At 40.0% G+C, this 17,829-nt stretch overlaps 1 protein-coding gene across 47 annotated transcripts in view; it reads left to right on the top strand.

The window, feature by feature from the left end:
- Positions 1–17,829, top strand: part of eya4 (EYA transcriptional coactivator and phosphatase 4) — a 428,629-nt gene that overhangs the window by 304,328 nt on the left and 106,472 nt on the right. For 24 of the 47 annotated variants that reach the window (XM_033020872.1, XM_033020869.1, XM_033020870.1 and 21 more), the window contains one exon: positions 2,203–2,295. The exons of 11 other annotated variants lie outside the window; for them this stretch is intronic. In XM_033020872.1, the coding sequence (XP_032876763.1) occupies positions 2,203–2,295 (93 nt within the window). The remainder of the gene's footprint in view (positions 1–2,202; positions 2,296–17,829) is intronic. 12 more of the 47 variants (XM_033020875.1, XM_033020874.1, XM_033020880.1 and 9 more) reach the window with 1 other exon arrangement.

Below are 17,829 nucleotides of genomic sequence, written 5' to 3'. Positions count from 1 at the left end.
GCCTTATGTTATCATTGTGCTATGAGGTATCTAGAATTCAATGACAGTAGAAGTAAACACTTTGTCACATAGATGATTATGCAGTGTTTCAAACAGAATTGTGATGTTGCAAAAATCTGTCATTTGATTTGTTTCCAAGTAGACCTTCACTGTGAGGAAACAAGGCATTGCCGTATTGCAATTTAAACCATTGAAGAACACCTCACAAATTATTATTTCTTTGATCTCAATTCCCTAAAATTGTGTTCCCAATCATATCTCACAAATTATTCGCCTATTTTGTTTAAATGTTAACACATGCAGTCATAAATGAACAGGAACATTTCATAGAAACATTCAGTTTAAATGTTCATGAGATGCTTTTAACCCTAAAGTGAGAATCGTAGGTAATCCATGCTAGTTTTTTTTAATTACCTTCTACCAATGCTGCCCTACTTGCAAAATATAGTTTCTGTGACAAGCTGAAGAATTTTCAAATAACGATAAGTATTTAATTTTATCAGCTAATTATAACATTTAGTGAATGCATTTCATGTTGCTGATAATGCTACATATATGGAAACCATTTTGAGCCAGACTCAAGTAATGCATAGAAAATAAAACATTGAAAATGATCGCATATGGCTGATGTAATGTTACAACATGGCAACAACAGTTGGTGTTCATTTTGTGATTCCCAAACTCAGTTTGAACCAATACTGATGTAATAGTTATTCAGCCATAATCTTACAAAATTATACAACGTCTTCTGCTGCCCATCATGTTACCTGAACTGCCTCTTTTGTATAATAAACTAGATTTAACTGTGTGTGATGGTGTATTTCAATTGTACTCTTTGTAGAAATGCATATATAATTCTAATGTTTTGGGTTAGTATTTCAATATCCCTTGTTCACCGTTGATGATTAAAGATGGCCATTTTTCAGCAAGTAGGCAAGTAGGCAGATGTAGCAACATACAAGAAGGATAGAACATAGATTCACAACTGTAGCCGTGCACATTTATTAACTAAGTATACATTGTTCCCTCACTATTCTTGGCCTTGAGTTTTTAAGAAGATTCAGTTTGACTCTCTTAAAAAAAATTCTAAACACACCTCTACTGAAGGCCAAAATACTGCAGCACATCATTCAGTTGTTTTGTTCCCTTTACTAAATATTGTAAATTGCATGTGTGTGTTGCACCTCTCTTTTTTTCCTTTAACTTATGTTTGCCTTGCTGTGTTTTCTTGGCATTAATAGTTAGCTGCGTTTGGTTTTCACAATATTTCAGTCTGTGTCAACTTTGCTGTACGTAGAAAAATAGTTATTTCTGTGCGGTTTACACTTGTATTTAATTAAATGTATATTAAATTTGTTCTTCTGAACAGAGTTGGCTTCACAATTTAATAATAGCTGGTAGTTTGCTACAATCTACAAACCACAAAGAATGTTCAAAGCAGTATAGATTTGAAGAATAGATAGATGATGGGCAGCGATTTACGAAAAGTAAACCACTGAGTGACCTCACTCGCCCAATGTTACAAGTAATTTATTTTTAGTGGAACTATCACTATCTGTTGTATTCTATTTATACATATACAATAATAGATACCTGGGCATAAGTTACAAGGTTACAGTCTGATCATAGGGTTCATGTGATATCCTATATTGCAAGAACAGGGCTTAAGTGGTTTATCAATGTCATTTAAGATTCAAGATTAGATTACAGTCTTGAGATTGCTTGCTGATATCTTTTTTTATCTATAGCCTAATTTGCTTGCAATTTATTTTTCCTTTAAAAATTGCAGTACCTCCTTCTTATTGGCAAGAGCGTTGAAGTGTTTTCGGCAATTGCGAGAAGATATTAATCTTCACTGCGAAATTACTGGGAATCATTTTGGATCAGAGTACTAAGCATATCCACAGAAAAATGCATAGTACAAAACATTTTTTTTTAAATTAAAGACTTATTTTGAATGCCAAAAAAAAAATCCAATGGTCTGTTTGAAATAGTCCTACTTTTAAAAAATTAGTTAATGTGACCACAGTATGTGTTTGTACTGACCCGGAGGCTCCATGTTCCAGTTTTGGTGCACACATTAACCATAAACCACATGGCTACAAACCAAAACTGGGGCTGCCTGTCTATATTAATATAAATAAATCAGAATGACAAAACTAGGGGGGTTACATCATTTTTTATACTTATTCTTCTATGTAGTGTCTCTTCTTGCAGTCAAAACAGAACCAATGAGCAGCAGTGAGGCTGCCACGACAACAGGAGATGGATCACTTGAGAGTTACACTGGGTCAGGTAAGGCACTGGCCACATAGTTCCACTCACAGAGCAGAGACATAATTGTCTGGATCTCGTTATCTAGCCACGAGCCAGAATTCAAATCACGAACCAAATTAGCACAGTGCTCCATTGTACCAGTGCTAATGATCATGAACAAATGTACTTTTTCTGCCCACGATTTTATAAATATCTATAGAACTAGTAAAAAAGTACGACACAATACGATACAACTTTAATTATCCTGGACCAATTTCCTGCCGGGATAATTAAAGTTGTATCGTATCATATCGTACTTTATCTAGCCACAAGTGTGAAAATATCGAAAGCACTTGTTGTGGTTGAATAGCCATGTGTCAATTTTCCATTTGAAAGCAAGCAAGTAAGTGCATGAATGATGGCACAGTTGTTTATGATTAGCTTCAAGGTAAGTACATCAGAACGTACTGATCACAGGGAATATTGAAGGAAAACACAACAGTGTTGTGTTTCCAGTGAATTTAGAAATCTAATTCTGTTCATATTAATTTTAAAATTCGGAAATCCGTTGTAAGATTGTGAGTGTACAGAGAACCTCATAATAGACAATTTGTTCAGGCAAAGATACTAATTTCATGCTACCATCCTTTTTTGCCACGCTAAAGATATCACGAAGGCAATTTTATATTTCCTACAATAGCACAGCCAAGCTAATGCAAAAATTATAGTAAAAACTAAAGTGGTCAGGCCAAATCAACATTCACATGTATTACATCAATACTATATAGAATATATACTTTAATAATGGCTTATTAAATCTCCAAAAAGGAATTAATTTGAGGAGGCATAAATTTAAAATGCATGCATATAATTTCATTGGTTGGGGTCACCTGTTTAGAAATGTTACACTTTTGTAACTCAAGAGAACTGACATTACAAATTAATTGTGGAGTTCATGAATAGAAGATTCTTTTGCACATTATGTTACATGATCACATTTTGTATCTGTGTTGGTTTAGATTAGTTGGAATCTCCTGAGTTTAGTGATAGACGTGGACTGAAAGATTCATATAATGAATGGCATGCTTTTGTTATCATTGGCGCTGAAGTCAGGGCCAAGTAACTGTTTCCTGTGAAACGAGTCAGACAAAAGTGAAACACTAGAAATACATGGCTGTTAAATAATCAAGGCGTTTGTCTAATTATCTCCAGCGACCTGAGTTTATCTGTGCAGAATTTTCTTTCAGTTAATTAGAAAGATAGATTAGAATCCCTGGTAAGGATTATTTGCATAATCACATGAAAGAAAGGGATTTTATTTTAGGTAGACAAAAATGTTGGAGAAACTCATCCGCATCTGCATTTCCAGCATCTGCAGTTCTTTCTTAAAGATTTTATTTTAAGAATGATCATCACTTTTAACAATATTTATTCTGATTAGTAAAGATTTCCACCAGAAACATGTAGGAAGGAACCGCAGATGCTGGTTTAAACCGAAGATAGACACAAAAAGCTGGAGTAACTCAGCGGGTCAGTCAGCAACTCTGGAGAGAAGGAATAGGCGATGTTTCGGGTCGAGACCCATCTTCTCGACCCAAAATGTCACCTATTCCTTTTCTCCAGAGATGCTGTCTGACCCGTTGAGTTTCTCCAGCTTTTTGTGTCTATCTCCTCAGAAACATGTTTGATGCAGCCCAGGTAATGCTGTCTGGAAATAAGGGCGGCACGGTGGCGCAGCGGCAGAGTGGCTGCCTTATGGTGACGGAGACCCGGGTCGACCCTGACTATGAGTGCTGTCTGTATGGAGTTTGTACGTTCTCCCTGTGACCGTGTGGGTTTTCTCTGGGTGGTCCAGTTTCCTCCCACACTTCAAAGACGTACAGGTTAATTTGCTTTGTACAAAAATTGTAAATTGTCCCTTGTGGGTAGGATAGTGCTAGTGTACGGGATTCGCTGGTCGGCGCGGCGAACTCTGTGGACCGAAGGGCCTGTTCCCATGCTGTATCTCTGAACTAAACTAAATATGAATGACGTGTTAACACAGTTTGCCAAATGGTATATTAGGTACCATGTTTAGAACATTGTATTGAACCAGATTCATTGGATGGTCACATGTGGTTCCATGCTAGATCTCATGTGGAACAGGCCATTTTATGGAATGAAGTTGCATCTGTGTTATTCCTCTATAATGATTAGGGGGGGAAAGGGGATTGTGTTCTTGCATTGCTGCTTCCACTTCTTCCTGAAGCAGACAATTGTTTTGCGAACAATGACAAAATCAAACTCATTGATACTGGCCCTTGTAGAAACTTGGTGTCTGGATTTACCAGGACCACATAGATGATGTAATGGAGGGCAGTTGATATGCATGCATCAGGAGAGAAGGGAGTAACAGAAAACAGGCAACAGAGAAGAAAATTGTGGGGAAATGTAACACATTGTAGATATTTTGTCAGGAGACCTTGTACACTAGGTCAGAAGTTAATAGATATCATATGCAATAGTTGGGTTAAGCTGATGGAAATAATGTTACTGCATCTTATTCATCTCAGATGTGCTCATAGATTTCATAATGTCTTAAATTTGAAAATAATCCCATTTAACAAGCATTCTCAAGCAATATGTGCGAAGAGTTCGAGATTGGTAGCATAACATTTAATGTTGCCTTTGTGAGAATTTTAGTTTCCATTAACGAAAAGCATGACTATGTTTGTCAAACAGTAAAATGTCAAGAATGTGCTCATAAACACAATCTTCTGTCAAGGGTTCTGATTTATGTGCTGCAGCTGAGCAGCTCTCTATTTTTGCCTTTCTGCACAGAGTAGCTTTAGAGTGGACTGATATGCTGGCCAAGAAATTTGATGCATACCCAAAACAGGCGCAAATTTGGCAGGGTGACTCCTCCTGTACGCACCAGCCTGGAGCTCCAAACAAGCTTGGCTCTGGGCCGAATTGACTTATCGCCAGTCAGTTGTAAGTGCCAAACAGGCGCCTCACTGTAGCTCATGTAGTGCGCTGAAGGGCCACCAGCTCCAGTACCAACAGGGCAAAGTTAACAGCTGGCAATCCCAGCTGGCCCCAGGAACACCTGGAGCATCACAAAGCTTTTTGGCAGACCCAAGAGGCGCCCTGTAGAAAAATAAACACAAACATTTCTTGTGTTTTTTTGTTTCAGCAAAAGCTTCAGGATTCCGAATGCCTGGTGCAACTGCACAGCAAGTTGTTTAGGTCTGTTGTATCTGAATTTTACCAATGGAGGCCAGCTTATATACTTAAGATGCCTACACGTTTTTTTCCTCATGCACCCTTAAGGATAAAACATTACCTAATTCGGTAAGGCCTACAGTAGATAGAGTGGATGTGGAGAGGATGTTTCCACTAGTGGGAGAGTCTAGGATCAGAGACCATAGCCTCAGAATAAAAGGACGGACCTTCAGAAAGGAGATGGAGAAGGAGGAGGAGGAGGAGGAGGACTTTCTTTAGTCAGAGGGTGGTGAATCTGTGGAATTCAATGCCATAGAAGGCTGTGGAGGCTAACTCAATGGATATTTTTAAGGTGGTGATTAACAGGTTCTTGATTAGTACAGGTGTCAGAGGTTATGGGGTGAAGGCAGGAGAATGGGGTTGAGTAAGAGAGATAGATCAACCAAAATTGAAAGGCGTAGTAGAATTGATGGGCCAAATGGCCTAATTCTGCCCCTATAAGTTATGAAACATGAACTATTTCCACCAAGTTCAGGCACATCAGGTCATAACTAATATTCACAGTTTTAACACCAATTTTATGGGTGACTAACAGGCCCCTGATGAATTTACCCCCAAATACTTAGCCAAACATCTTATTGTAAAACTCCACAGGAACATTGACACTAAAGAAATTTTCAGACTTTATATAAAAAGTAAAATAAGCAAAATTGAATAGCCTTGAATTTACCGTTGGGTTCTCCTGCTCTCCTTCCATAATGTAAACAGAAATTTAAAAGAACTCCAATAAACATGTAAAATGGCCGGGGAAAAAAAACCAGGGGCGTGCAGTAGATTGTTTCATGTATGCTATTGTGTGCACTGAGGGTGATGCAGCAGCGCAGTGGTAGAGTTGCTGCCTTACAGCGCCAGAGTCGCTGGTTCGATCCTGACTGTGGATGCTGTACGTACAGAGTTTGTACGTTCTACCTGTGACCTGCGTGGGTTTCTTCTGGTTTCCTCCCACTCTCCCACGCGGACAGGTTTGTGGATTAATTGGCTTGGCATAATTGTAAATTGTCCTTAGTATGTGTGGGATAGTGTTAATGTGCGTGGATCACTGATCGGCGCGGACTCGGTGGGCCGAAGGGCCTGTATCCCTAAACTAAACTAAACTAAACTATTCCACAGTTCAGAAATGTACTTCTTACTACATCACCGTGGAATTTCCATTACTCATGACATTCATTCTTGTGGCTTCTCTCACTGAGGATGCCAGGATAACGTCAATTAATCCTGAATTATAGATCCTTTGCCTCTGCAGAATTGCATGCAATGGAACTTCATTATATAAATATAATCACCAGAGATAACAGTCTTCCATCCAAAACCCAGTGTAGAACCATTCCCTAGGCCATTCCTACATTCTGAGCTCCATCCTGTAAACTCTTAATTGCTTTTAGGAAATGCGCAACAATGAAAAATAATTATTTATTGTCTATCCCTCACAGCCTTCGTGGTTATTTGGAGGAGGCCACACAGTATTGGGACTTTGGTTTTCTATGTAAACCAGATGAGGTAGACTAACCTAAGCTAAGAAAAATGTCAAATCTTTATTTGAGTTTTGCAACCACAAGCTGCCTGCACAATCGCAAGGCTGCAGCACCCCGCCACAATCAGTTCACTCAGCAATACAGCAGAGCTGCATTGATGTGCTGCATTCAGAGTTCCCAACCAAGAAGCTGAGAAGCCAATGGCCAGTGATTGCCTGGCCCACTAAGGCTTGGCAGCAAGGTACCACCTTCAGGGGGTACATCCCTGGTACAAGGTAAGGAATGGATTTCCAGTTGGAGTGATAACCCAAAGCATGATTTCACTTGTGGAGCCAGGGAAAGCACTTCTGCTTCGCTCCCCACAAACCAAAGACCTTTTAGGAAGGAGATGTGGAGGAATTTCTTTAGCCGGAGGTTGGTGAATCTGTGGAATTCATTGCCACAGACGGCTGTGGAGGCCAAGTCCATGGATATTTTTAAGGCAGACATAGATAGATTTTTGATTAGTACAGGTGTCATAGGTTATGGGGAGAAGGCAGGAGAATGGGATTAGGAGGGAGAGACAGATCAGCCATGATTGAATGGCGGAGTAGACCTGATGGGCAGAATGACCTAATTCTGCTCCCATCACTTATGACCTTTATGTTTCTTTGACTCTTTTGCCTGCGATTGAAGCTTCTACTGATCCGCTGTGCAGGTCTCATGACCCAGCTCTACATATTTAAAGAGGATCGCATTAGCCCCAGCAGAATGGTTTTGCCTTTTGCAGTTTAAATTTACAGTCTGCCGAATCGGGTTTAAAATGGATCAGATGTATCCCATCTTCCCCACCCCACCCTATTCCTTACCGCCACTGCTGACATTTTTTTGCGAGACGAGAGGAAATTGAAATTGAGCGTAATTTTCATTGTCAACAAAACGGAGCCATTATACTGATAGCTGTTAATTGAAACCTATATGGTAATCAAATACATCATTTATGTGTATGAAGGCTTCATATTACTACAGTACAGAGGGTGAAGCGCTTAGCAAAGTTTGTATCTTAACCTGTTAGCGGAATAAGGGAAAATAATGAAAATCTTGTGAGAATTTGACTCCCCAAAAACATGTTTTGCAGTGCGAGGGATGGCGGATAACTGCAAGGAACAATGCATAATCCACCATTTGTAACTGTTTAAATGCAGCAAATCTATAAGTGGCTATAAATTGTACAAACTGGCAATTAATTCCCATTGAATAAATTCTAAGTTATTATGAGCGGCTTCAGAGGTGGGATGGTTTGAATGCACCTCATACAGTATGCTTTGTACGAGGACATTTCTTTTTACAACAGCAGTTATCTGTCAAAAACACATACTATAAAAAATATTCTTAAAACTATAATGAACGAAAATACCATATTCTTTATTGTGTTCTTTGAAGTACAGATATGATGGATTAGGAGGGAGTAATTCCTGCGTGTATATTGTGCCACTTTAATCTTCAGCATGGTGAATGAATAGCAGATGGGGTAATAAAGGAACTCTGTGTCCTTTCCCAGTCTGGTCTTTCTCTGATGAGATTGGTTCAGCAATATACGGTTTGCATGCATTAAACATCTATCTTAGTCAAGTCAGGTGGTTGGAAAAAAATGGCCCCATTCACATTTTGGAACTGATCCAATAAGGTCTAACTACCATTTTGTTTTTGAAGGTGATCTACATCATTAACTTATTTGACTGGCTCTGGTGCAAGTGTTAACTACAGAGAGGGGGGTTAAAGTCTGAATCTTCTTTATGTTCTGAAACATAGAGTTCAGTCTCAACCCAAAGTTTTTCTCCTGGAGTTAAGAGCAGATTTGTCCCATTTACAGTGCACTGCCTGGCTGGGTTATTTCCATCGCTAATATCCATTCTGCTTCATAGTTTTCGTGAAACTGCTCCAACTGGTTATTTGCTGTTAGCAAAACATTATTTAGGGCCGTTTATATCAGACATATGATACCAAATTTGTGGAGCTGTGGGTTTAATTCCAGTGTAAACTTGCCATTAATAATATGGTATAAAGGGTTTTGAGCCATCAAATTTCTTGCACTAACTTTTACTTGATTGTAATGATTATTTTTAACATCTTGTCTAGATTTGTGGAATATTACAGAAGTAAATAAATGGCACTTTTCTCATCATTAATGGGCACCACTTAGCATGTGAATAATGGACTCAATGTGGGGAAAATAGGGTCCTAAAACTTGGCTCCAGGTGCAACGCTGAATAGTGATTTTTCAGCTTTGTTTCCATGTCTGCAGCTCATTGTGCTGGTTGAAGGCACAACAACATCAAGTGTGTGCAAAGGAATGACAGAGGATTTTGTACAGAGACTTCCTCTTACACTGCTGGTTGCAGGCAAGGGGCAAAATCCCACAGAGAAGCTGGGTACCAGCCATTTTCAACCACTATCACTCTTAGTAGGATGAGAGGCCACTGTGATCAGTTTCTTGTGGAAGGACATTGCTTTTTCAACTTTAGGTTTTGTGACCTCCAGAACATTGAGCCTTTATATTTACCAACTCAGTTTTGCTCAGTTTCTGCCCTATGGCTAATTTGGCATTACATTTCAAGAAACACCATTATGTGCAATTCCACCAGCTGATATCACTCACTCAAAACTCTGAATAAAATACAACTTTATGGGAAAGTTTCACCCCAGCTGTTCTCAGGCAAGGGAACCATCCTGTCAACAACCAGAGAGCGGTTCTGAGCTACCATCTAACTCATTGTAGACCCTCAGACTATCTTTAATCAGACTTTACTGGACTTTATCTTGGACTAAATGGTATTTCCTTTATCATGTATTTGTACACTGTGGACAGCTTGATTGTACAGTCTTTCTGCTGACTGGATCGCAAGCAACAAAAAGTTGCCCCCAACTTTCTGTATAAAAAATCATCGAGTCAATGGCCATCTTCTCTGTCATAAAGACATAGGATATGATGAGCTAAGCACATGGGATAAACCAGTACTCGTTCCATACCAGTACTCTTCTTCCCCACATATGTTTCCCATTTACCACTTCAACAGTCACCCATTTGCCATTTATTTCAACACCTCTCATTCTTTTGCCTGGAAAGCTGATGGCAATCCACCTGGCAGTGGAACAGCAAAAATTATGGAGTTTGCCTCAGTACTGAACCAAGCACTAAACGCTCACAACCTTTGCTGCGTGAAGTTAATTTTAGCAATTAGTTTGCCAAAGAATTATGCTTTCTCCCCATGATCTTCAACTGATTTTTAAAAAGTATGAATGATGACATCTCAGCACAATTTCAGGGGATAGTTGACAGAGTCTCACTGTGTACAGACGATGGGCCAATAAAACAATTGTGTTGGCATTTGGACCGCTTGATCTTGCGAAACATTTCTGAATGAGTATATGTTTCTTCGCATCTAATTAGTCAGTGCCAGCCATTCTGTTCCCTGTTGATGCACTGTTCTATGTTATTCTCCATTCTCGAAGACTAGGGTTGGGAAATGGGGAGGGTAAAGAAAAAAAGTTAAAAGAACAGCTAGTTCATGTTGGTCTTATGAAAGACATTTCAGAAGCTCCCTCCCATTTGTCCTGCATTGTGATTTAGAACTTTCTTCAATTAGTGTCTTCTGGCTATCCAGTATCTTTGCCTTGCCTTCCTCGTCCAATGTCATATTGGTCATTTTAACAATTACTTTCAACAGGACATATGTCCTGGTTGTTAGCAATAGGATGTCTTCCAAATTTACCCATAGTTCTTGTTAAATTATGGGTAAATACCACATTGAAGATTCGTATGAAAACCTTTTCAATAATGAAAGATTTTTGAAAATATTTTTTCCTGTAAAATTGTGGTAAAGAAGCCATATGGTATGTTTGCTTCCTTGATTGAGGCATTGAGTATAAGAGTCAGGAAGTCATAATGCAGCTCTATAGGACTCTGTGGTTGGGTTGCATTTGGAGTGTTGTGTACAGTTCAGGTTGCCCCATTACAGAAAGGTTGTGGAGGCTTTGGAAATTATGCAGAGGAGGTTTACTGGAATGATGTTTGGATTACAGCATGTTAACTCTAAGGAGAAGTTGTACAGGCTTGGATTGTTTTATCTGGAACGCTGGAGGTTGAGGGGAGTCCTGATAGAAGTATATAAAATTATGAGAGTCTTTTACCGAGGATGAAACTATCCAATACTAGAGGGCATAACTTTAAGGTGCATGGGGCAAAGTGTAAAGGAGATGTGCGGGGGTAGTCTTTTACACTGAGGTGATGGGTGACTGGAATGCAATGCCGGGAGTAGTAATGAACGCAGATTCCTATAGTAGGAGTTAAGAGACTTTTGGATAAACATATGGATATGCAGGGAAAGGAGAGGTATGGATTATTTGCAGGCATATACTGTACGAGTTGGGCTTGGTATCATGTTCAGCATAGACATTGTGGGCCGAAGGGTCTGTTCCTGTGCCGTAGGAGTCTACGATCTATGTTAAAATGGTGAACTGTGTCTAATTATTCGTACCATCCAAGGGAACAAAATTAAAGATAGAGTATGCAAATTGGAAGATGAAAGGTTCGAAATTCAGGAATAATTGCAAAAGGTGATCGAAGAGTCGAGTAAATTACAATGGACCATAATGTTATTCCCCATCCTCCATCACCAACTCCTACTAATAGAGAGCAACTGTCTTAACAATTGTGACGGTATGTTTTTCCAAACTCAATTATAATTGATGAGAAACTGGCAGTAACCAAATAAGTCTGATTTCTAAAATAGAATATGTTGCTTTTTACATTGAATACCTCCTATAGAGTTCTAAAAAGGAAGAAAGACTTGCATTAATCTCAGGCCTTTCATGACAGCAGGACGCCCGACAATCCTTTAAAGCCAACAGGATGTTCTTTGAAACACACTCGATCTTATGTTGTAGAAAACACAGAGGACAACTTGTCCAGATTAGGGTTCCACAAAATGCATTTTTCATGACCAGACAATCAGGTTTAGGTCATATTGTTAAGGGATGAATATTGAAGAAAACAGTGGGGAATGCAGAGAATGATCCTTTAAGGAATTGTCTGAATTTTATAGTACATATAGATCTATCATGTATAATACGCATGCTGAACATATATGTGTATTATAGTCATTTTAAGGGATCTATTTACAATAAACAGGTCTAAATCACTGTAAAGTAAATAGCCAGCTGGGACAATGTTTCTGCTTGGCTTTAGTGCAGACATAAACCTGGTCTAAAAAAAATATTCAAAATTAGGCTTATTTTGGAAGATTTTTGTTTTGCACAAGTTTCTTCAAAATCATTTACAATTTACTGAACTAAAATGTTCAATAAATCATCACACGCATGTTTTATATATTTAAGAGTGGTAATCTGGTGCACTTTTAACATACAGATCTTCCATAAATTGTATTCTTCCATGAGTAATCCAACTTTAAATGACTAACAATCAATTTTTTTAAATCATACTGTAGAGTTTCCTAGTTATGGTGATGTTTCATGGTCTGCTTCTGAGCATTTTCAACAAAAATATTTTAAATGATTTTTAAAATTTGTCTTCTATTAATTACCCTTACATGTGTGAAAAATAAGCTCCTTGAGGACCTGTAAATGGACAGTGTGTAGAAATACACAATGGTAATTAATTCATTCTGGAGTCGTAGCCAGTTTAATTTTGGGAAGATTTGTTTTCAAAATAATGTGTTTTCAAACCAGCAAAATAAAATCATGGAAGAAGAGTTTCGACCCGAAACATTGCCTATTTCCTTCGCTCCATAGATGCTGCCTAACTCCAGCATTTTTGTCTACCTTCTATCATAGAAACAGGTTTTGTTTTGGGCTTACTTTGTGTTGGAATTGCAATATCTTTTTCCGCACACTTTGGTCTATTTCATTCCAATTACAGCTGAAATATCACCTCAATCTGTCCGTAACTCCTTCTCCAATATTTGTGCAAATATTGGAGAATATAGAAATAGGTCCTTTAATACCAACAGCGGTTTTCCCATTTGTCACTAACTTTTCATTTTATGGATTGATTAAGCAAACCTCCTTATTACTACAAAGGAAATGAAACATTTGAAGTTTATATTTCCTTACTTTATGTGTGTGGAATGAAACATTTACAATTCCTGTCAAGAATCTTGAACTAGGAAATGCCAAGTGTTTCCTGTTCAGTCAGATGCTGAGCTGAAAATAAAACCCACAACTGGTTCAAGCGTATCGTAATATTTTTACTGCTCTATGCACATACAAGAGGGGCAAAATGTCCACAATGGACGCGTTCATTCCATTCCTGTGAGTTTTCACCTTATCTAAATTTTTTAAAGAACAAATAGCGAACATTTTACAGCAAAACTCATATGGATCTACTTTAGCAGTCATTTATTATTACCATATTGCATAATAAATACCACCGCTCTTCAATCTACACAGTTACAGGACATGTCTGAGTTACTCCAGTATCATATAATTGAAAAGGTAAAGCTTAAGCTTTTTGTGGTCATTTCTTAAAGTTATGCAACTCTAAAATTATCTAAGTTGGAAACCCAAGCTTGAAGAGATCTGGACACAAACTACTAAATTAACTCAGCGGGTCAGGCAGCATCTCTGGAGAAAAGGAATAGGTGACCTTTTGGGTCAGGATCCTTCTACAGGGTCCCGACCTGAAACGTCACCAATCAATATTCTCCAGAGATGCTGCCTGAACTGCTGAGTTACTCCAGCACTTTGGTTCCTTTTTTTGTAAACCAGCAGTTCCTTGTTTCCACATCATGAACAGATCAGGTTAATTTCAAATTATTAAGTGTCACTATATTAAAAACTTAACCAAATCAGATTAGAATACATGAGTGCATTATTACCTTGGGATAGAACATCTGATTTGTGGGAATTGTGATGCATCATAGAAGAGGCACAAACAAATGTCAATATCATTTGGTCTTCTGCAAGATGGTAAATGCCTATTGCAACGTCTCCGGGGGCAGTGAGGAGCAGCGGTACTCAGGCAAGCCTTGCAAACAAACCACCAGCCTCGCTGTCCTGGGCTCTCCAACCCTCTTCCGCTTGTAGCAGACATAGCTCACCCAGCACTGCTCTCATGGTTTTACAGCCTGGTGGCCTCCCATCACCTCATACTCCCCTCCAACTCTCCAGCCGAATATATTGATTCCCCTCCAGGTTAAGCTGAAGGATTCCACTGAATTATTTGATTGAGATTCTGGAATTAAAATCTCCCTGTCTTTGTGTCATTTGGAGAGGAGGAGGATTTAGGGACAGGGATGGTCTCATTCTCTTCCCAAAATCACCACTAAAATCAGGTTCTTTAACTATGGACAAGACTCAACACAAAACAAGATCAAAGCATCAATGCCTATAGTTAATGTAGAAATTAACTTAGTGTAGATTGCCTTCTGATGAAATAACACATGTAGAACATGGGCGACACAGTGGCACAGCTGGTGGAGCTGCTGCTTCATAATGCCAGAGACCTGGGTTTGATACTGATCTCGGGTACTGTTTGGACAGTCTCGCTCAGGCTGAGTGAGTTTCCTTTGGGTGCTCCGGTTTTGTTCCACATTCCAAAGACTTGCAGGTTTGTAGGTTAATTGGTCTCTGTGAAAATGTCCCTAGTGTGTAAGGAGTGGATGAGAAAGTGGGATAACATAGAACTAGTGTGAACAGGTGATCAATGGTTAGCATGGACTTAATGGGTCGAGGAGCTTGTTTCTATGCTGCATCTCTAAACTAAACTAAACTAAACCAAACTAAACTAAAACATAGAACAGTACCAACAGGAATATGAGTTTTGTCCACAATGTCCATGCCCAAAATAAAGTTAAACTCATTGTTTCTGCCTGCAGGTGATCCAAACCCTTCCACAACCTGTGCCTATCAAGAACCTCCTAAATGCCACTATTACATGTGCCTTCACTACCACCCCTGGCTGCACATTCTAGGCACCCACCACTACCTGTGTGAAAAACTTGCTCCTTTCAACTTTCCCCTTCTCACCTTAAAGCTATGCCCTCTATTCCTTGACATTTCCACCCTGGGGAAAAATGTTCTGACTGTCTACCCTGTCTATGCCCCTCATCATTTTATATATTTCTATCAGGTCTTCTTTCAACCTTTGTAATTCATAGGGAAATTGAACTGGATACGCTTCCACTGTAGACTCAGCATACCTAATGACATCGCTATCCCCCTCCCTCCCATTTCAGATCTTGCCAGCATAAATTAGTGCAGCACATTGGTGCAGCAGTCGAGTTGCTGCCACACGGCATCAGAAACCCAGGTTTGATCCTGACTATGGGTGCTGTCTGTATGGAGTTTGTACGTTCTCCCCGTGACCGCGTGGGTTTTCTCCGGGTGCTCCGCTTTCCTCCCACACTCCAAATACGTTCAGATTTGTACGTTAATTGGCTTCGGTGAAAATTGTAAATTGTCCCTGGTGTATTGGACAAGGTTAGTGTGTGGAGAGCGCTGGTCGGCGTGGTCACAGAGGGCCAAAGGGCCTGTTCACACGCTGTATTTCTAAACTAAACTCTATAAAACTAAACTAATTGGGAGCATTTAGATGCAACCACCAACTGTCATTAAATGGTCAGTTCAGGCTTCATTATTTAACCAACATTCCCCAAATTTCTGGAGACTTGACAGGACAAACATCAGAGTAGACAGCAGGCACTCAGATACATTATAAAGTCCCCAGCGTTCATAGACAGGGGTTGTTCACTGCGAGGCTTTTGTCAAGGAGGGCGAGTTTGGGTTGAAGATCAGCTTGCACATTATGTTTAGGAAGGAACTGCAGATGCTGGAAAAATCGAAAGTAGACAAAAAATGGTGGAGAAACTCAGCGGGTGAGGCAGCATCTTTGGAGAAAAGGAGTAGGCGACGTTTCGGGTCGAGACCCTTCTTCGACATCATGCACATCATGCTGTCTTGCAGAGCAGCTGGAGCAGATCTCTGCCACATCTCCCGGTCTGCCGCTCTCCGTCCCTCCCTCCCCACTCACCCAGGCCCATCATTCACAATGAAATGGTTCCACTGGCCTTGAATTCAGTGACAAACATCTGCCGTCCCGCTCACTAGGGGTCTGACTTCACGTTTGTGTGGTCAGCCATTGAGAGCAGTCGTGGGCGCACAATGGCCCTCATTAAAAACCTGATACTTTCCCTCAGTAGGAAAGAATTACACCCCCTCAGTGTGCAGGTGGTTGTGAATCATCAGAAGCATTTCTTGCTGATCAATGCCATGTTTTTTGGGATGCATGCATGCCGACCTCATCCTCTGGGAGTCCAAACTAACAGATGTTTTCCATGACCAACACTGCACAGAGAGATGGCTGCTGGTAGACAAAGGTCTACGTCCCTGGATACTTGCCCCAATTCTACAATGATCAGAAGCATTTGTGGAAAACGCCTTTGGTTTCATTCAATTTCCGGTGACTGCATCAGCCTGAGGCTGTCCGGTGATACTTTCAGTATGAAGAAGGGTTCCAACCCGAAACGTCACCTATTCCTTTTCTCCAGAGATGCTGCCTGACCCGCTGAGTTACTCCAGCATTTTGTATCATAAGGTCATAAGTCATAGTAGCAGAATTAGGCCATTCGGCCCATAAAGTCTACTCCGCCATTCAATCATGGCTGTATCTCTAAACTAAACAACAATCATGGATGGAACATGGATCTCTGGCGCTGTAAGGCAGCAACTCTACCACTGCGCCATTGTGCCGCCCATTTAACAAGTGATCAGCTTTTAGGAAAGGTTTGCAGAGATGGCGGGCAGACAATGGAGAGGCAAGAACTACATTCAAAAGCAGTGCAAAACAAATACATTTCTGATCATGAGGTCATAAGTGAAAGGAGCAGAATAAGGCCATTCAGCCCATCGTCAACTCCGCCAAACAATCATGGCTGATCTATCTGATCAACCCCATTCTCCTACCTTCTTCGCATAACTCAGGATACCCGTACTAATCAAGAATCTATCTATCTCTGCCTTGAAAATATCCATTGACAGCCTTCTGAGGCAAAGAATTCGATAGATTCACCACATTCTGACTAAAGAAATTTCTACTAATTTACTTCCTAAAGGAACATCCTTTAATCCTGAGGCAATGACCTCTTGTCCTAGACTCTCTCTCTAGTGGAAACTTCCTCTCCACATCCACTGTATCCAAGCCTTTCACTATTTGTGATATCTGTGAGATTGTCTATCTGTGATACTGCCCTGTGCTGCACATCATTCAAGCTGAAGAAAGCAGAGACCTAGAGTCTCAGGGACATGAGGTGCAGATTGAAGGGCGGCAGAAGCATGACGTCAAATAAAACTACCAGGGAAGCCAACAGAACACCAACGGACTTATCTTCTCTACTGAACAGAGAAATCAATGCATGTGTTATTACCAGATTTGTATAACAGATCTCCCATCAAAACAAAATTATCTTCTCCGTGCTATAGACCTTAACACCAAGATGGTGCACCAATAATCGGGCATTGGAGACCCAATGAGACATAACAATCCCTCACACCCTTCATCACAAGATCACTTGTACAAATCATAACCCACCAAAGAAGGAATAGTTTAAAGAGATACAGCATGGAAACAAGCCCTTCAGAACACAGTAGGAATTGCAGATGCTGGTTTACACCAAAGTTAGACACAAAATGCCAGAGTAACTCAGCGGGTCAAGCAGCATCTCTGGAGATAAGGTGATGTTTCGAGTCTCAAGTTTGAAGAAAGGTCTCGACCCGAAACATTACATTCCTTCTCTCCAGAGATGCTGCCTGACCCGCTGAGTTACTCCAGCTTTTTGTGTCT

This window comes from Amblyraja radiata, chromosome 5 (assembly GCF_010909765.2).
Source record: "Amblyraja radiata isolate CabotCenter1 chromosome 5, sAmbRad1.1.pri, whole genome shotgun sequence".
Taxonomy (NCBI): Eukaryota; Metazoa; Chordata; class Chondrichthyes; order Rajiformes; family Rajidae; genus Amblyraja; species Amblyraja radiata.
The sequence above is the reverse complement of the archived record's forward strand: the minus strand, read 5'-3'. Positions and strand labels throughout refer to the sequence as shown.